Source organism: Pieris rapae, chromosome 12, assembly GCF_905147795.1.
Source record: "Pieris rapae chromosome 12, ilPieRapa1.1, whole genome shotgun sequence".
NCBI lineage: Eukaryota > Metazoa > Arthropoda > Insecta > Lepidoptera > Pieridae > Pieris > Pieris rapae.
The window spans coordinates 7,054,529-7,072,479 of NC_059520.1; the positions used below are offsets into that span (position 1 = coordinate 7,054,529).

The following is a 17,951-nucleotide window of genomic DNA, read 5'->3' on the forward strand; positions in this document are numbered from 1 at the left end:
ATTTCAAGCGGTAAACTTTATCAAACTTAACATTATACAAACTAAATCCATTCACCGTATTCAGTAAAGTACTTATTCGCATTTCTTCGTGATGTGTTAAATACAATTTGATAGAAAGAGACGAAAGTACTTGATGGCAGTACTTTACTCTTTGTACTCAGCACCTCATTTAGCGGTGTATTTATTTTGGATGAAGTGTTATCAGTGATAAGGAGGCTATTTAGTATTAATATTTGTATTGCTGTCAGTACACAATGTTATCTCTTAATATCGAGTTAATGATTTATAACAGGTACTTTGTAAATTTATCATAAAAACATATTACAAAATAGATGGTTCTACTTCTCGTTCTCAACTGCGTTGGAATCCGTTATGATTAATACCCAAAAATTAATCAACAATGTCAAATTGTTTTCAATCTGAGATTGTGGATTAATTATAGGGTACTAGACTGTGACAGTAGATCGATCTCCTATCTGCATCCCAATGACGAAACCCTATGATGACAATCCATTTTTGGCGACGATTAGAATTCAATCTCTTCGCACTTTACACTCATATTTGATAATCAGTATAAACCAAATAAAGTAAATAAAACCGTACAAATAATATTAAAATAAACAATATGTTATGCCGATGTTTAAAACATATCAAATAGCTTTTTATTTATTTTAAAAACTCGTGTTAGTTAAAATCTTAAGATAAGATATTGCCACAGTTGAACTGTCATTTTCATACAAAAGTCTATCTACATACACCGATCCGACCTACCATCACTGACCGACCTACAATTGGTTATTGGCACACTTATCAATATTTGGATTAAGTTGTCTAACTCAGATGGTCAAAAATTGAGAATGCTTGGGTTTGGGCGTAAGTCTGCTTCGAATTGATGTGTATCTGCCGATGAAAGCTGGCTTACAAAAAAAAAATAACAATTAGCTAAGAAAATAAACCATTGTTATGTAATTTGCGATTCAATTAAAGTATAATTATAAATGTTTATATTTTTTTATAAGTATGTTTAGTTTTGTTTAAAAATATTAACTAGGTTTCAGGAATCTCCGACGACATATGATAATACTCTTTAGAGATGGGAACCGAGCAATATTTCCTTAAATACATCTCCGTGTTAAGTTTAATCCATCTGAAAGAAATAATTATTACAATTTAATTGACGGAAAATGGTAGATACAGCCTTAATGTCAGTTATTCAGGCTTAGCCGGATTTAATGGCAATCGCTATTGAAAGTTATAGCGTATATAACTGCTTTTTCTTTAGTTAAAATTTTCTATGCTTTTATGATTCTACCCTCACTCATAAAACCGTCGCCGAGTAAATATAATTCACGTGATGCTTTGTGACTAATGTAGTTTTTGTACAATTGTAAAGCCTTTTGGTAATTCCAATAACTCTTCATAATTTAGGTTCAAACATGTATCAACGATACAACATTTTTTTCTAAACTTAGTTTAGGTATCGTAGTACTAAAATATAATACCTTAAGTGTATATTATATTTCTATATATATATTATATATGTAGAACTTTGATAGCAAACGGTCCAATATTGAAATACTGGGTACAAATATGTACTTGATACAAATATGATACAAAGTATACATGATGCCACATGATTGTCAAGAGCACATGAATACCCACGGTAAATAAGAGAAATATCTTATCTTCATTTAAATGAATGATAAAAATATATTATTTGTAATGACTAGTTTTGCAGTATACATGAACTGCGCCAATGATAACTGTTTTTGGCATTTTCTTGTGACATTCGAACATTTTTCCATATGCGAGACTTTCTAATAGATCTATCTAAGCCTAATACAAATGATGTGGTGAAAATTAAAACGGTATTTTTAATGCCAGTGGAAGCCAGTACAGTGGTTAAAAAAAGTTTGCGATATTCACAGACCTTACAAATATTTACAAAATTCATAACAATCACGCCGTTTCAGATGAGATTGGCTTCGACTTTTACTCCAAAGGCTTTGGCACCAGAGTTTGTATATTAATTTGTTTATATTTTTTATAGAGCCTTACCTATGGAAATAAGATACATTAGTTAGAATAGCAAAGTGCGGCGATTCATTGCTATTGCCTCCAGCTGAGAGGATGCCTACTAAAGTTCTATTGTATATTGCACTTCCACCATTATCGCTCAGCTTTCGTTGCTGGAAGGAAATTAAGAATATGTCTTAAGTAAGGAAGAAATAAATAAATTAATACATATAAATCTAAACACACATTTCATAGTCGGCTGCCTGGCAAGCTGTACCAATGTATAGCTTGCGTAAAAGATACGATATCGCTACTATGTTCTATGAATGCTTATCTTGACATTATTGGCTATATTTGACTTACATACATATAAATGTTTAGTAATATAAGATTATGATAGATAAAAGTCCCGTGATTTATTGCCACTTCAAATAATTCGATAGTAGCCCAGTCGCAATATAATAAAAATGTTACATGATTATATACACTCATACACAATCACACGTAACTAACACAACATTTATCAAGAGGCGTTTTATATAGTGTATGAGGTAACACTTTGATTATTTAACTGTTTATTAGTAGATCAGGCATTTAATCAACATCTGGTATTGGGTGATATACGGACACTATACGCCAGAGCGACATTAAAAAAGAAGCTATATCTTCTATTTTAATATCTTAGACATAGTAACTATTCTATATACAATAGTTACTAAATATAAAATGTCCCATATATTGCTATTTTTAAGATTAAATATTAATAAATTGTATGTTAAGGACGTCTTTTAGATTGTGTGTGAGTGTGTGTGCGATGTATGTAGACTTAAAAATCAATTCAATTTGCATATTTGTATTTTCTATAGGTAGTTTTAATCATGCATGCTTGCGAATTAGGTTTGTATTGAAAGATGGATTATGGATGAGATGGATGGATAGGAATTATTTATACGATATGATAAACTTACTGGATTAAATCTTACGCAAAAATTTGATGATGTAATGAGTTGCCCATAGTGAGATATACACTCCGTTTTATCAAGTACAAGCATATCAGAACACAGGGGCATGTTTTGGTACTTCACTGCTTTTTCCTGGAAACAATTATAATAATGTGTGCTTATAATTGGCAGTGGCGGATTTACAGCGGGCTGAGTTGGTTGGAGTATAGGGCGGCAAATATGGGAACCGATTTTTTTTTCAAGATTTCTGTGTGTCGGTTTTCTGTTTGTTTAACGGATAGAAGTCTGCAACATATGGTCTCCAACTACCCAACCACTAATCGACCTCTGCGCCCTCGGCTCACATTTTGTATGGAGCGAAATTACAGAAAGTGTAATTACCTCTTACGTCTTTCTTCTTTCCCCTATCAACCTATACAATATATATTTTATGCTCAAAAATCATACCGATCATTACTTTTAACATCTCAAAAAAATATATATAGCAACTTTATACAGATAAATTATGTCTACTTTTATGTTTCAATGTAAACTACTGTATAAGAATACTACTAGTAATTATTTTTGAGTGATATAATCTACATTTATTTTTAAGATCTTAAAAAAGCCATCCAGTTGTGCGAAGCTGGGGCAGGAAGTTAATATATAATTTTATTAATGCACTAACAATAATGCTTATTTCACTATCAGCGCTTCCTAGCTATTAACGTTAATAATACAACTGCGATAACCGTGTAAACTTTTGAACAGACATTGTAGTTGATACAATATCTAATAGAGGGCGCTGAAATCGATAACAATACAAGTCAATACAAGTGTAAATTAAAATAGCGTTGCTGTTGATATTACTGCTATCTATCTGGTGGGAATATCAATTATTATATTTTGGCACACATCGTATGTACTAAAACAGAGTTTAGTCCGTACTAAGGTTTTATACAACAGATAGCAATAATATCATTAACTAAAAAATAAAGGTAATGTTGCAGTATATTTTTTAGTGGATTTAAGTTACAACAAGCTTATGTAAATCAATTTGTAAAGATTATTTTATGAAATAAAATGTCCATAAATTGTCAGATATAAAATGAGTTTTAAGTGTTACCTAAATGCTAACGTTTTCGTAAAATATGTGGCGATATAAATTTTGCATACATTAACCCCTGCAGAACAAAACTTGTCAAACTCATAGTACAATGTACTCAATGTATTACTACTTAATAATACATACCGGACCACCCCAGCCATAGACATGTAAGAGCGTGTTAACATGAAGAGCAGTGTCGGGCTGTATTATGACAACCTTTTCAATATCTCCGTCATCAAAATCGACATTTTCCTGAAAGAAAATTCACTTTTACATGATTATTCACGGTCATTAAAATATGATAAGCTTCGAAATATACGGTATCCCTAAACGAAAATAATACGAAAATGCACAACTAGGCTAAATTTCTGACTATTATTAAAATTAATCCAATTTTGTAATTGACTATAAATAAATGTTATATTTCAAATTTTCTGTCTCCATTAACGATAATGGAAAATTTTATATTTCGTTTCAACTATACTATACTCCATGGAATAGTTACAGTATATTATTAATAATACGATATTTGCTAGCGTTAAAAGCTTATTATATTTTCCATACAATAATTTATCACAACCTTTAGAACCATTAAAGCAATATCATTATCAATTTTGCTGTGATGTTGAAAATATTCGTGTATTTTGTATTCAACGACTGATATTACTTGTCTGAAAAAAAAGAGTTTTTTTTACTCTTAAATATTTCAACATTAATTTTATCGTAGACTAGTAGACACGTACTGTAATTCAAATTAAGTGATTTACACTATTCCAGGACTGGTCCAACCGACTTGGGTTCGATCTTCTTGGCAAGGAAGTCGCTCTTTAGGGTGCCGTTACTGACGAACAAAAAATAACATTCAAAGCCTAATTGAATTAAATACCCATAGATTATAACCCGAGTGTTTTTAAGCACTAATGAGCTTAGTATTGTCTTTTATTAACATAACTTTTACACATTTAAAGAAAACCACTTTTTAACGGATTATAGTTATGTATTATTGTATTTAAACTTATAATTATTTGTACATAATTTTAAATTTAAACCGACGTTTCGCGTGCTTTACAGCGTGCGTGGTCACGGTGACTGAAGACAAAGGTGTTAAATGTCAAAAAGTATTACTGCTGCAGAAAATGTTGTGTTATCTGTATTTATTTCCCCGGAGTTGGTATCGACTAAAAGATGTAGGGTTTTTGCAGAAATTGCTCACGGTATCCTCCATTTTCGCGGATTGTTTATTTTGAGATTTTAATTTGGATATTATTGGATCCCAGGTGTTTGATAATTTTAGGCCGTCCTCTCTATTGAAATTGGCGTGTTTTTTGATTTCAATGGCTTCGCGTACCAATCTTGGGAAGAATCTTTTTTCTTTCGCAAGTACTTTCGGTTGGTCAAAGCGTATGTAGTGATTAGGCCTATCTAGTGTGTGTTCACAGACTGCTGATTTTGTGTGTCGTCTATGTCTTATGTCCGCGATGTGTTCCTTGAGTCTGCTGGACATATTGCGTTTAGTTTGCCCTATGTAAGACAGGCCACAGTCGCAATCCAGTTTGTATATACCTGCATCTTGCAATGGGGTATTACTTTTGATTGGTCTTAGGAATTGCTGAATCTTCTTGTGCGGCTTGAAAATTGTATTAATGGAAGCTCGTTTTAGGACCAAAAACACGCCAATTTCAATAGAGAGGACGGCCTAAAATTATCAAACACCTGGGATCCAATAATATCCAAATTAAAATCTCAAAATAAACAATCCGCGAAAACGGAGGACACCGTGAGCAATTTCTGCAAAAACCCTACATCTTTTAGTCGATACCAACTCCGGGGAAATAAATACAGATAACACAACATTTTCTGCAGCAGTAATACTTTTTGACATTTAACACCTTTGTCTTCAGTCACCGTGACCACGCACGCTGTAAAGCACGCGAAACGTCGGTTTAAATTTAAAATTATGTACAAATAATTATAAGTTTAAATACAATAATACATAACTATAATCCGTTAAAAAGTGTTTTTCACTAATGAGCTACCAAATATTTTGGAACCAACTTGACTTAAAGGCTGATAAAAGTAAATAAGTGATTGGTTGATAAAATAGCGTATCTATCTCTCCTAATATGCGAGCGACGCAATCTCGATCCTTCTGTTCAAATGTCCATGGGCAACGTTGTCAATTAACACACAGTATCCTACTGTGAGGCCTCAGATCAATCCATATTAGGCAGACTGTTCGGGGGATTTGTTGTTTCCCCACGGTGTCGGTACGGAATAAGTTAAAGGAATTCAATATTATGACACTATATTGTCAAAATATTCTTAAGGGTATGTTCAACTAAATATTTACGATTTTAAAACAAATGATGACTTTCACCGGTATAATACTCAAAACAGAATCAAAACCAATCAGACTCCGAAAATAAACAACTACTTGTATGGAATTTGTATTAGTTTTTACAAGAAACTCTCAAGTGAACTTCTATCACTGAATGCATTCAAAACTCTCCATAAACGTGAATTATTAAAAAAAATATAAATTTGATGATTATTTAAATCATTTTAATCTTTGGGATAGTTCTGCCAAACAATTAGTATAACTCAAAACTTGGCGATAAAAAAGAATGGCGGAGAGTTGCCAGTACTTTTCGCCCGCTGTATGCCCTTAACTTGGGAACTGGTAATAAATGTAAGTTTAGGATCAATTTAATATTTTATCTGATGACGTTTGAAAGTATACTCGGTTACTTATATAAATAAAGTTAATTTATGTTGGAATTTCGCCCTTTTACTAAAATATGAGAAAGTTAGGTTTTAGAAGAACGATAAAATCTGGGCCTAGCAGTTGAGGTGACATGATAAGACTGACGACTAATTCACCTTTATCAAGGTCATATAAGGAAGGCGTAATAAGTATATCTAACAAAAGATTGAACTTGCCCAACTGTGCCCTTGGATATGGCTAAAGGGAAAAATTAATAACACACGAAAAACTTTCCCAGTATTTATTGGATGAGGGTAAAGTTTGAACAGGTAGTTAAGGAGTAGGCCCGAATGAATATAATACTTTTTTACTGTACATACATAAATAATAAATGTTTATGACTTTGCCAAGTTGATTAGAAAGAGCTGTTATTGACCCAATGTTAAACATAAAAAAAACTATTTAGTTGTTCACTCTAGGCGATCTTTCAAAAAACTATAGCAATGAACTTTTGTTAATGTACGTTAATTTGTGGTATTATCTATGTACTATTGTGTAGTTCTATCGCAGTAGTAATAAATGTAAAGATAATAATAATGTGGGTAATAAATAAATATAACATTTTGGAGTAGCATGTATCTTGGTTCCTCAATAAAGTAACATTAATTGAATTTAACCAAATCGTTTAAGTACATCTAAACGGTATGTGCCGTACCTACTGTACAACCGTACCTCAACAAAACATCATTTTCTAGCTTTAATAATAACTTCTCTACACTAACACGTTGAATTAGAAGACGATGATCTGATTTATGTGGAACTGGAAACGAATATTGCTATGCCGGGAATTGAACCTAGGAGATGCGAGACGCGTTAACACACAGTTGGAATGAATAAATTAATAATACACAAAGGGTTAAAGAAACCATAACCATATTTATAGCTTTTCTTTAACTGGAAACATCAAGGTTATTTAAAATTTAATCACGCTAAGTCTACACGTTATATTTGAAAACTGTACTTGAATATTCAACTAATAGTTACGGCATATATGTATGAGTTTAGGTTTGTCAATAAAAATATTTCTTATCTTTTTAATTGATTGTCTGTATGTTGGGGAGTCTTGAACATAGAATTTATGTATATATTTTTGGAGTTACCTGCAACTAAAGCTACAAATTCGTATTATCAGTCTTACCCCGTGGCAGTTATCGATTCGGCGCCAATTTTGACAGCTATCGCCTCCCCATTGTAATGAATAAAGCAGCTAGCGGCAGTGACAACGATTTTACTAGCTGTCAGGCTTCCAGAGCAATACCAGGTGCCATAGACTATAAGTACATGGTGCGGTATTTCAGTGGCATTGGCTAGCAGATCACGTTCAAGGGTGGAATAGGAATATGGAATATGCTCCGAGTCTGGCAAGTAGCGATACGACGAAACTTGACGTATTATGAATAAGAAATACAGTATCCTGCAAGCAAACTTGGATTAAATTGAAAATGTTGGAGTTTTCATGAGGCGGTACATTTTGAGATATTCTGCAATGGTAAACTTGAAATAGTGTTTGTGAAGGAACTTTGATTAAGTCCATTTTAAAAATGGGTACTGTTAAAGTTTTGAACCTTCACCAGACTACATTGGCTATGTGAAATTTACTACCATTACGCACCAAGTGTGCGTGTGTGTTTGACAAATTGAAGATAATAAATCCTGATATCAAATAGTAACTATTAAAAAGCGACAAATGGATATTAGAGATATTATCACATTACAGCCAATTTTTTTTACGTTTCGTTCAGTAATGATTATTAATGACTGAATGAATACTTCCTAATATTAAAAATGCTGTCATTTTCATACTTTAAGATTTCTTCCAATAATCAGACGAGGGAGCAAGCATGCATATGCAATTCCGACACTACTTGACTATAGATAGCGTAGCACTCAATTAGATCGCTTTTTCAACGTTCAAAGTGAATTTCCAGGCACAAAGAATAATCCTTTTCAAATTTTTGTTCAGAACATAGATCTCGTTCGGATAGGCTTCCTATTCAAGAGCGGAACTAATCTGATATACCTAACTACATATAGACGCCATTTTGTATGGTGAATGAGCACAATCGCTGCGCAAAATGGTAAGTTATACTTTACATACATTAGAACTGTCTATTCGTATTGTCTACGTCTACGTACTTGCATGTAGTATATATAATAATGGCAATGTGCTTATCATCACACCTAAGTGGTAGTCTTACAAATGTTCGGCACACTGATTTATCAGTACGTAACATAAGAAAAATACAAGATTGAATGTGACTGACAGTTAGAAAAACATCAAACACGGTCTCAATAAAAAATCGATTTAGATATTTAAAAATTATAAAGGGAAATTGATTTCAAAGTGTAAGAGGTGGAACTATAGATATCTAAACCTATATCAATTATCATCGGGTGAGCCTCTTGCCCACTGTTTTATTTAAAAAAAAAACATTTTTTTTTGAAATTAATATAGCAAGCTTAGACATCTGTCTATCATTTAGTACATACGAAAAAATACGGCAAAGATCGTATAAACTTTGTGTAATAATGACCTTCGTGAATATTGTTTAAATAATAATCCAACCGCGATCTTTATCGGGTTCTATGTTTAGGTATATGGTTACTGTTAACTGCAAATGAAATATTCCATACAATATCACGTGTTCACTTTTATTGATACCTAAATTAATAAAAACATAGCGAACATGTCAGGACAATGATCATTTTCGTTTATAGCCACGTAGATATTCAGCCGTCGATCAAACTATTCTAAACTAAATAGTTAATCTTCAGTTCTAACCATGCTGGTTTCCTCACGATGTTTCTCTTAACCGCAGTAGCAGTATTACACACATAGAAAATAAACCAAATGCACGAAATTCTGTATGTACAATAAGTATTTCACTTAAAATAGCCCTATTATTTTACCATTACTATTTATTAATAAAATTAAATGAGTGCTTTCTATAGCCGATAACTAACAACGGTATAGACTTACAAAAACATCCTCAAAGTATGAATTCTAATGGCATTAATTCAATTTCTCGTCGGGTAATAGTGACTCAAGGGCCGCTTGTTAGCGACGGCCGCTCGAGTGTTGTAAGCAAAACACAACTCCATAAAATCAATCATGTTATTTGCATCGTAAAAATTTATTCCTTACCTAAGGTATAATGGTTTTTATATGTGTATTTGTTATAGAGCAGTGTTGGCCTAGTGGCTCCAGCGTGAAACTCTCATACCTGAGGTCATAGGTTCGATCCCCGGCTGTGCACCAATGGACTTTCTTTCTATGTGCACATTTAAAATTTGCTCGAACGGTGAAAGAAAACATCGTGAGGAAACCGAAACCCAAAAAGTCCTCTCGGAAAGTAGGCTCGGAATATGATATCGTCCCATTAAATGTCGAGACAGTTGGTCCGTGGGGTCCTGGCACTGTTTTTTTTAAATAACAAGGTTAGTTGACATCATAGGGGACCGAAGAGCCGGTTGCTACCTCGAACAATGAATTAGTCTGGCAATCCGAAGGAGAAACGCTAGAAACTCTTCGGAACCTAAAGGGACTCCTTTTGATAATATATTTTATTAATTATATTTTGAGGTTAGTTATTGTTTTTTGTTATAGTCATTTACTTTAAATCAGTTTTCATGTAAATTATATCATATATAGGTGCGGTCTGAGCAATCTATTTAAGTTTTTGGATATCATTAAAAATGTATTAATCGTTATAAAATATATTACCAATGTTCAAACCATTTGCGTTATAATATCTATATAATACTATGCTACTGTAAAATATTTATTAGAATTCTTTTTCCATTTAACTTTTCTTAGAACTCTGAAATTAGTTTCAGTCAAGGATTCTTACAAAAATAGAACGCCTCTGCACGTATGAGACTGAAAAAACAAGACTAAATACGAGTCGAGTAAAGCTAGACATTAATTTTGATACCCGTTAACAGACGTTACTCTATTTATATAATTTGATTACTTTTCCTTAAGGAATAAATGTTAATCAAAACTGTTTAACATAATTCAATCGATGAGTAATTTTTATAGTACATTATTTACACTTAAAATTGTTTTCTGGATTTTCTGTCTCGATGCGGTAATTCCTGCAAGTATATTAGGTACGAGTAGCAACCTAACACTCAAGAAAATCCTACTGAAGTATTTATAAAGATTTTTTGCTCCTGTAAGTCAGAAATATTAGACAATAAATATTTTAGTTCAAATAAGTGTTTTAGCAGATGAATAGTTTCATTTGTGACGATGTGCACTTATCGGCAAACTCAGACACGCGGTCAAAAGCTATTATAATTGTCTTGGACAGGGATTGATAGAGGATGAAAATAAAGGATAAAGTAGGAAATCAGCATGTAAGGTCATAAAGTATGAAAAGGAATACATTTTAAATGTTTTTGTAAATTCTCGTTTGTTGGTTGGAATACGAATTTTTGCGGTGACTATCTGACTTGAAAACAACCTTCACGTACAGTACAAATTATCAAGTAAACGCAAACAATTTGAAAGTTTTTTTATGTTACAGGAGGCAGACGAGCAGGAGGCTCACCTGATGTTAAGTGACACCGCCGCCCATGGACACTCGCACCGCCAGAAGGCTCGCAAGCGCGCTGCCAGCCTTTTAAGAATCGGTACGCTCTTTTCTTGAAGGACCCTAAGTCGAATTGGTTTGGAAATACTTCAGTGGGCAGCTGGTTCCACATCGTGGTGGTGCGCGGCATAAATTACCTTAAGAAGTGATACTGCACCTGCACTGCTGTTCCATTCTATTATAATTACATATTTAAACCTACAGCTAAAAACTCCGTTATCAAAAATGTATACAGACCGTAACAACTTGACTAGTCTCCTCACGTAGAGGAAAGTCTGATGAATAGAATTTCTATTTAATACTAAGGTTCAAAACGTCAGACACTATACGGGTGAACTTTAGTAACTTTCTTAATTAACGTTAGATTTAAAGAAGATTATATACTCATCATGCTCTGGAAAATTTATTATAAATAAAACCGCACTACTTATTCTTTGAAATAAGTTTGTTAATCTTGTTAATCTGGAATGAACTACTTAATAAAACAAATTTAATATATTTATTTACATTACTTACTATAATTTATAAGTAACCTACTAACTAACTTTATAATATAAATTATATAGTTCAATTTGTAATTTAACTACATAACAAAAACTGGTCAGTCTACACAAAAAGTACAACTAAAAGGTCCTGTATTTTTGTTTCAAATCAAATCAGTCCATCTCCGAAGACAACTTGTTTAGTACATGGCCTGCGTGAATGGGTTTCGTTTTACTATTCTTCTGCAATGAACTCGCAACCCGAGACTTTCTGTTATATTTAGATTAAGCACGTAAATTGTCAGATTCAGTATTGTCAAATATCACGAAACATTTTCGTTTTTTTACTTTTAACTTCTGTTCTACTTAAAATTAAAATTCTTAACCGCATATTATGTATTCTCACAATTTCAGGTTTCTAGGAATGGAATATGTTTTTATAGACGAAGGTGTAACCAACAAACATATAGATTACACCCTCGTATTGCGATCCTTTGCTTGACCTTGCTATGTAGGTATTAGAAATTTCAACCCCTTTTATACATAATTCAATGATGTTATCTACTATTTGTTTAGCATTTTAGTAAAGCATTATATAGTAACATTTAAATCTGTGTTTCTAGATCAGACAACAGACAGAATGATAAGTACATTTTTGCTCAGTATGACTTATTAATATATCGAGTGTTTCATATTTTAATAGTGCCTTCAATATTTCTTAGTAATGTAATTGCTTGTCTTGTAAAGTAATGAAAATGTGTTTATCATAATCTGACCTATGGCCACAGATTAAATATATATTTAAATAAACACCCTATTTAATTTATTTGTACACAAGTAAACAATAAAGGTAATACGCTGACATGCCCTCTTTACAGAAATAGGTTTTTAATAACGGGTATAATTTAAAAAAAAAAACATAATGGAAAGTAGAAACTAAAACTTATTTTCTAATAAATTTCATCATCGGACGTCAAAACTGAATGATTTGCATTCCGTTCCACTTTGTCGTCTGACATTCCGAGACAGAGCGCTTTTTAAGACACTTCTTCAGCCGCGCACCACCACTTTCTGGAATCAGCTGCCGTTCCAGGTATTACCGAACCGTTATGACTTGGGGTCCTTAAAGGAAGAGCGTCTTCTTTTGGTAAGCCGGATACGGTTGTTCATGTGCGGCATGCACTTTACTTTAAGTAACCAGTCTGTTTCTTTGCCTCCAGTCCCACAAAAAAGTAATAATAATTCACTCATTACGTTGTATCTATATCATCATTGAATTTATATTTTTATAAATTAAAAATCGACTTTCCATAAAAATTGTTTGCTAAAATTATTTCAACAATTAATTTTTTACACCAAAACGAGATCGGATTAATTAAAAAAGTTTCGATCGGGGCACACGACAAGCCTAATCAGGTAGATTAGGCTTGGACAATTTCAATTTTGCATAGGAATTTATTAATTTATTAAAAACAGAAGCAGGGACAGACTGAAGGTGAATAAGTTAATGTATATAAAAATATGTAAAATGTATAATAAAAAATGGATAGAATAATGTTTAAAGAACTTTATTTCTCATTACAAAAAAAATATATTTTATTTACATGAGAAACTTAACATAAATATGTATATGTACGAGCGAGATACACGTTGTCATTAGCCGTCTCAATTTTAGTCAACTCTGTTCACTCTAAAATACATCTTTACTGCCTTTTTGAATTTGTCAAACACACTAATATTGCGAATTTTAGATGGTAATTGATTAAATAATTGAACATCTTCTTAACTAATATACTTCTTCAAATAATTTGTACATGGCTACGGCAAGATAAGCAAACTTGCTCGACTCGACTACGACGAGTATTGCGTGTATTTGTGTATTTGATTTTTTTAAATGATAAGCTACTATTGAGAGAGCCATCTAATTTTTTTAAAATTAAGATACCACCTGTATCTTATCTTATATATACACATATAGTTGTTTAATCGTCATACTTTTGGTTTCTTGGTAGATTTTATTAGTCTGTGTTAAAAAATTGTATCTAAATAATGCTTAAATTGATTTATTTTGTAGTGCTTGTAAGTTACAAATTTTGGTTTTATACTTATTGGAGCTATTTTTTCTTTCACTAAAACAAGTAGTATAGGTCGACGACATCTTTACTCTTGCATAATAAGAAAGAAATTTCTATGGCCTATAACGGTTATAAAAACCTATTGCATTTGATACATACATACCTATTTATAATATTAACATATTACAAATAGGTATGTTTATATATTTTTTATATTCGCAAAGTTAATAAACATCTATGCATTTTCAAAAGGTTTTTCCTCCGCAGGATCATTACTCCTCTGCAGTACTTTAATTTGGTTCACCGTACCTCGAGTGTTTGAAGCAAAAGTTTTTAAACAAAAGCCACTGAAGTTTTTACAGTAATATAGAATGAGTTCGAGCTTTTGCGTCAATGTTATCTTTGAAATTGCACTCATTGTTCGATGAAAGTAAATATTTTTTTAAAATACATGACATAAAACGCATATATGAATATTAGAAATTATAAGTTCGTGAACTTACAAGAACAAACGAAGAAGATCTAGTTAAAGAGATAGAGTTTAGATAAAGTTTTATGCACGAATAGTTACGTTTTACAAAATGATGTATTCATTCATTACATTGCAACTGCACCAACTTAGTTAAGACAAAATTAGTTCTTAAAATATTAATTTATGAAACAATTTAGGATGGTATAGAAAAAGTTATTCAATAATATCTAATAAAAAATAATAATTAGGGAAATAATATAGCCATAAAATCGTTAAACTATAAAATTAAATTAGCTCATGTCAATATAAAATCCAGAGTCAACTTATTTGTATGCTCTCGTAAAGAACAGGATGTTTTTAATTTCATACTTTGTTAAATGTAGTACCTTCTACTATTCTTCTCTTTGTAAAACAGTTTAAGCCAGGCGTAAATCCCGGCCCTCCAGTCCTTGTTGTCAAAATACTATATTTTGTTTACATAATGTAGCTGAGAGCTACGCTCGTCGCTTGCGGCAGTCACGTTTAGAACTCGGAGCGCTACGGTGCTACGCTTCAGTGCTACGCTTGAGTGCTACGACCCACACACGTCGTGATGTGGACTGCGTGGCTTCTATTAGCCTTGGCCGTTACAGTACAAGGACGAGCGGTAAGTGATATATAAACTTTTTAAGTCTTTTTAGTCCATAAGAAAATTAAGTTTGAAAAACTCAGGGAAATAATTTTTAAATAAAGAATTTTTTGTGTAAAAAGTTTTTTGTTGTAAAAAATTATACATTCACATTTAAAGCCCGATATAATTATAATTAGATATTTGAATAGAATGCCTTAAGGGGCTTACAATACCCTTGTCTCCATACAACCCTTGAGGGTCTTGAGCCAATGAATTTGTGGCAATATTACGTCTATATTAATGTTTGTTTTCGGAATTTGTGATGTTCATAAGGTTATGGAAATAATAGCGCTAAAATTCCTGAAATTCGTTATTAATATGAAAAAATTGAAATATATATTTATACATTTTTGTTGTACAAATTTAAGGTCAATTAAGGGATTTTCCATATTATTTTTTTGCATATTAATTTTTTTCAAAAGGTACTGGGTTCATTTTTCTGCGAAACAATTTTTCTTAGTACGCATAAGAAGAACACAATATCTTTCTTCACCGTATGAGCAAACATTTTTTGTACAAATTAAAAATTGGTGTAAATTAAGGTGTAAATTTCGTTTTTATTAACACTGTTTATTCTATAAAATCTACAGATCAAATTAAAAAAAAAGTGGAATTTCTTGAAATAAGATACTGGAAAATTGAAGAGCAAACAGCGTTCCGATCTCGATACCAGCTCTTAAACGGAAATCCTGTTTTATAGCGGGCTGAGATGAAATCATAAAAGAAATACATAAAATCCTTCGTTTTATGAATTTTCATCTTATTTCTACTATTTCACGTTGTATTTTAAAAAAATTCAAATCCCTCTGAATCTAAAGAGGCTCTACGGGTCACTTGCCCTGAATTATTCTTTGGGATTTCATTCTGGTCGATACAAAACGCATTTAAAAAGAATGATGTTGACAATTATAGATAGTGAAATTTGTTAAAGGTGACCTTATAATACAAACTATAGTTGGAACATATAGTTACAATATATATTTAGGTGCATTTCATTTGAGTCATCCAAATTTGAATTAATCTTTTAAAGACTTCTTAGAATCAGTATAATATCAAGCTACACACGTATTATGTTGATGTTAAAAATTAAAGTAAACTAAAGTGCCTTACTACAATTTATGTAATTTAACATATTTATTTTGTATATGTTATATAAGCTTATTACCTAACAAATGTATTATATAGTATACATACATTATAAAAAAATACTATTTATCACATTGTCAATCTTATAAAATGAGTATTTTTTATGTTTAACGACTCATCGAATGAAGATAATTCTTCTTGAACTGTATCTAAAACTTTCTGTAATTCATTTAATATTATTCTGTGACAGTCAACCATAAACTTTCAGACTTAGTTATAACCTATTAAAATTCAGGCAATAACTTGTTAAATTTCGATAACAGACGCTCAAGTTTGAGTTTATAACGCCTGGAATGATAATGTGCTCAAAACTACAGTGACAGTAACAATGTTAAAATGTTGTATATTATACTAGCGACCTGCCCCGGCTTCGCACGGGTGCAATGCTGATACTAAACTGACACTACAGAAAATCTGTGAACGTTGTATATAAAAATGTGGGTTATCCATAAGAGATAGACATATACCATCACGGACTCTGTGGACCTTTTCAATGTGTACAATACTTAGTACATTATTTTGATAAAACTCGTAGGGTTCAGCCTGCGTTTGCAATGTAAGCGGAAAAAATGTAATTATTTACGACATCATATTAGAAACCTCAAAAATAACAGTACTTCTCCACTATTTAATGAATGCTATTATACATATAAACCTTCGTGAATCACTCTATCTATTAAAAAAAACCGCATCAAAATCCGTTGCGTAGTTTCAAAGATTTAAGCATACAAAGGGACATAGGGACATAGAAAGCGACTTTGTTTTATACTATGTAGTGATATTGAGAAACAGAATCTGTATGGCCTATAATGAAATGATCAAAAATGCGTCGATTCCACTTAAAAGATATCTAAGTAATGTGAAAAAATTTAAAATGACAATATATAATTTATATTGTAATTATAATAAATGAAATGAAAAAAAAAATTATATTAATATACAATTACAAACTAAAAATATATCTAATAACTAACCTTAAAATTTAATTATTAAAAAATATTATTAAAAGGAGTCCCTTTAGGCAAGGTTCCGAAGTAATATATTATGTTTTACGATGTCTTATATCTAGTAGGTAGCCCAACAGCTCACACGTACTACCTAATGCTTCTTTATTCAATTTGCGTAATACTTTATGCATTAAAATTGCGATAAAAACGTACGTACGTGGGTAAATAAAAAGATACGTGTGTAAAGATAATGTATGTGAAATAATACGTATTTGTGTAAACGCTAATTGGATTAACATATCAAAGCTATTGATTTAGGTTCAGTGGATTTAATTATAACCAATTCGGTTATTGCTCCATTATTCAGTGTAAGTCTTGTTTGATTTCGAATGAATTTAATTATGTTATTCGAATTTCATACATTTTCTTCAGTTTGTAGATATGTTTGTATAATAGAGAACGATTTGTAATTACATAATTCTGGTTAAGCGTCTGGATTGTTCAACACAAGCGTGGTCCTGGGAACGATTAGCGTTTCATATTAGAACCAATTTAATTAAAAGCACATAATATGTTCTCTTAAACGCATATACAAGTTTATGTATGATCCTTATATCTAATATCATTATTAAGATTATAAAACTATTTAAAAAATACATATATCGACTTATATTATTGAATTATATAGTTAAAAAATCATTGTCAATCGATTTAAAGTCAGAAAAGAGCGGA

The 17,951-nt window shown here is 31.6% G+C and overlaps 2 protein-coding genes across 2 annotated transcripts in view; one reads left to right on the plus strand and one right to left on the minus strand.

Annotated features, from left to right (window-relative positions):
• Nucleotides 1-1,023: 1,023 nt before the first annotated feature.
• Nucleotides 1,024-9,906, minus strand: LOC111001956 (trypsin-2-like). Its single transcript, XM_045630506.1, has 7 exons — nt 9,810-9,906; nt 7,968-8,243; nt 4,646-4,736; nt 4,210-4,317; nt 2,985-3,110; nt 2,059-2,189; nt 1,024-1,147 (listed from the first exon to the last, which is right to left on the minus strand). Exons 1-7 carry the CDS (start codon nt 9,815-9,817, stop codon nt 1,048-1,050), a joined length of 840 nt encoding a protein of 279 aa, XP_045486462.1. The 5' UTR covers nt 9,818-9,906; the 3' UTR covers nt 1,024-1,047.
• Nucleotides 9,907-14,987: 5,081 nt separating this feature from the next.
• The window catches only part of LOC111002148, a 40,113-nt gene continuing 37,149 nt past the window's right edge, over nt 14,988-17,951 (plus strand). Inside the window, exon 1 of the mRNA XM_022272265.2 lies at nt 14,988-15,102. Within this exon, the coding sequence (XP_022127957.2) occupies nt 15,049-15,102 (54 nt within the window). The 5' untranslated portion in view covers nt 14,988-15,048. The remainder of the gene's footprint in view (nt 15,103-17,951) is intronic.

What these genes read in the sequence shown, in the direction of transcription:
- LOC111001956 (XM_045630506.1), bottom strand. An exon ending in TCTATGGCTGGGGTGGTCCG is followed by an intron (nt 3,111 to 4,209) that starts GTATGTATTATT and finishes AATTGTTTCCAG; the next exon opens with GAAAAAGCAGTGAAGTACCA. An exon ending in TTTGCGTAAGATTTAATCCA is followed by an intron (nt 2,190 to 2,984) that starts GTAAGTTTATCA and finishes ATTTCCTTCCAG; the next exon opens with CAACGAAAGCTGAGCGATAA.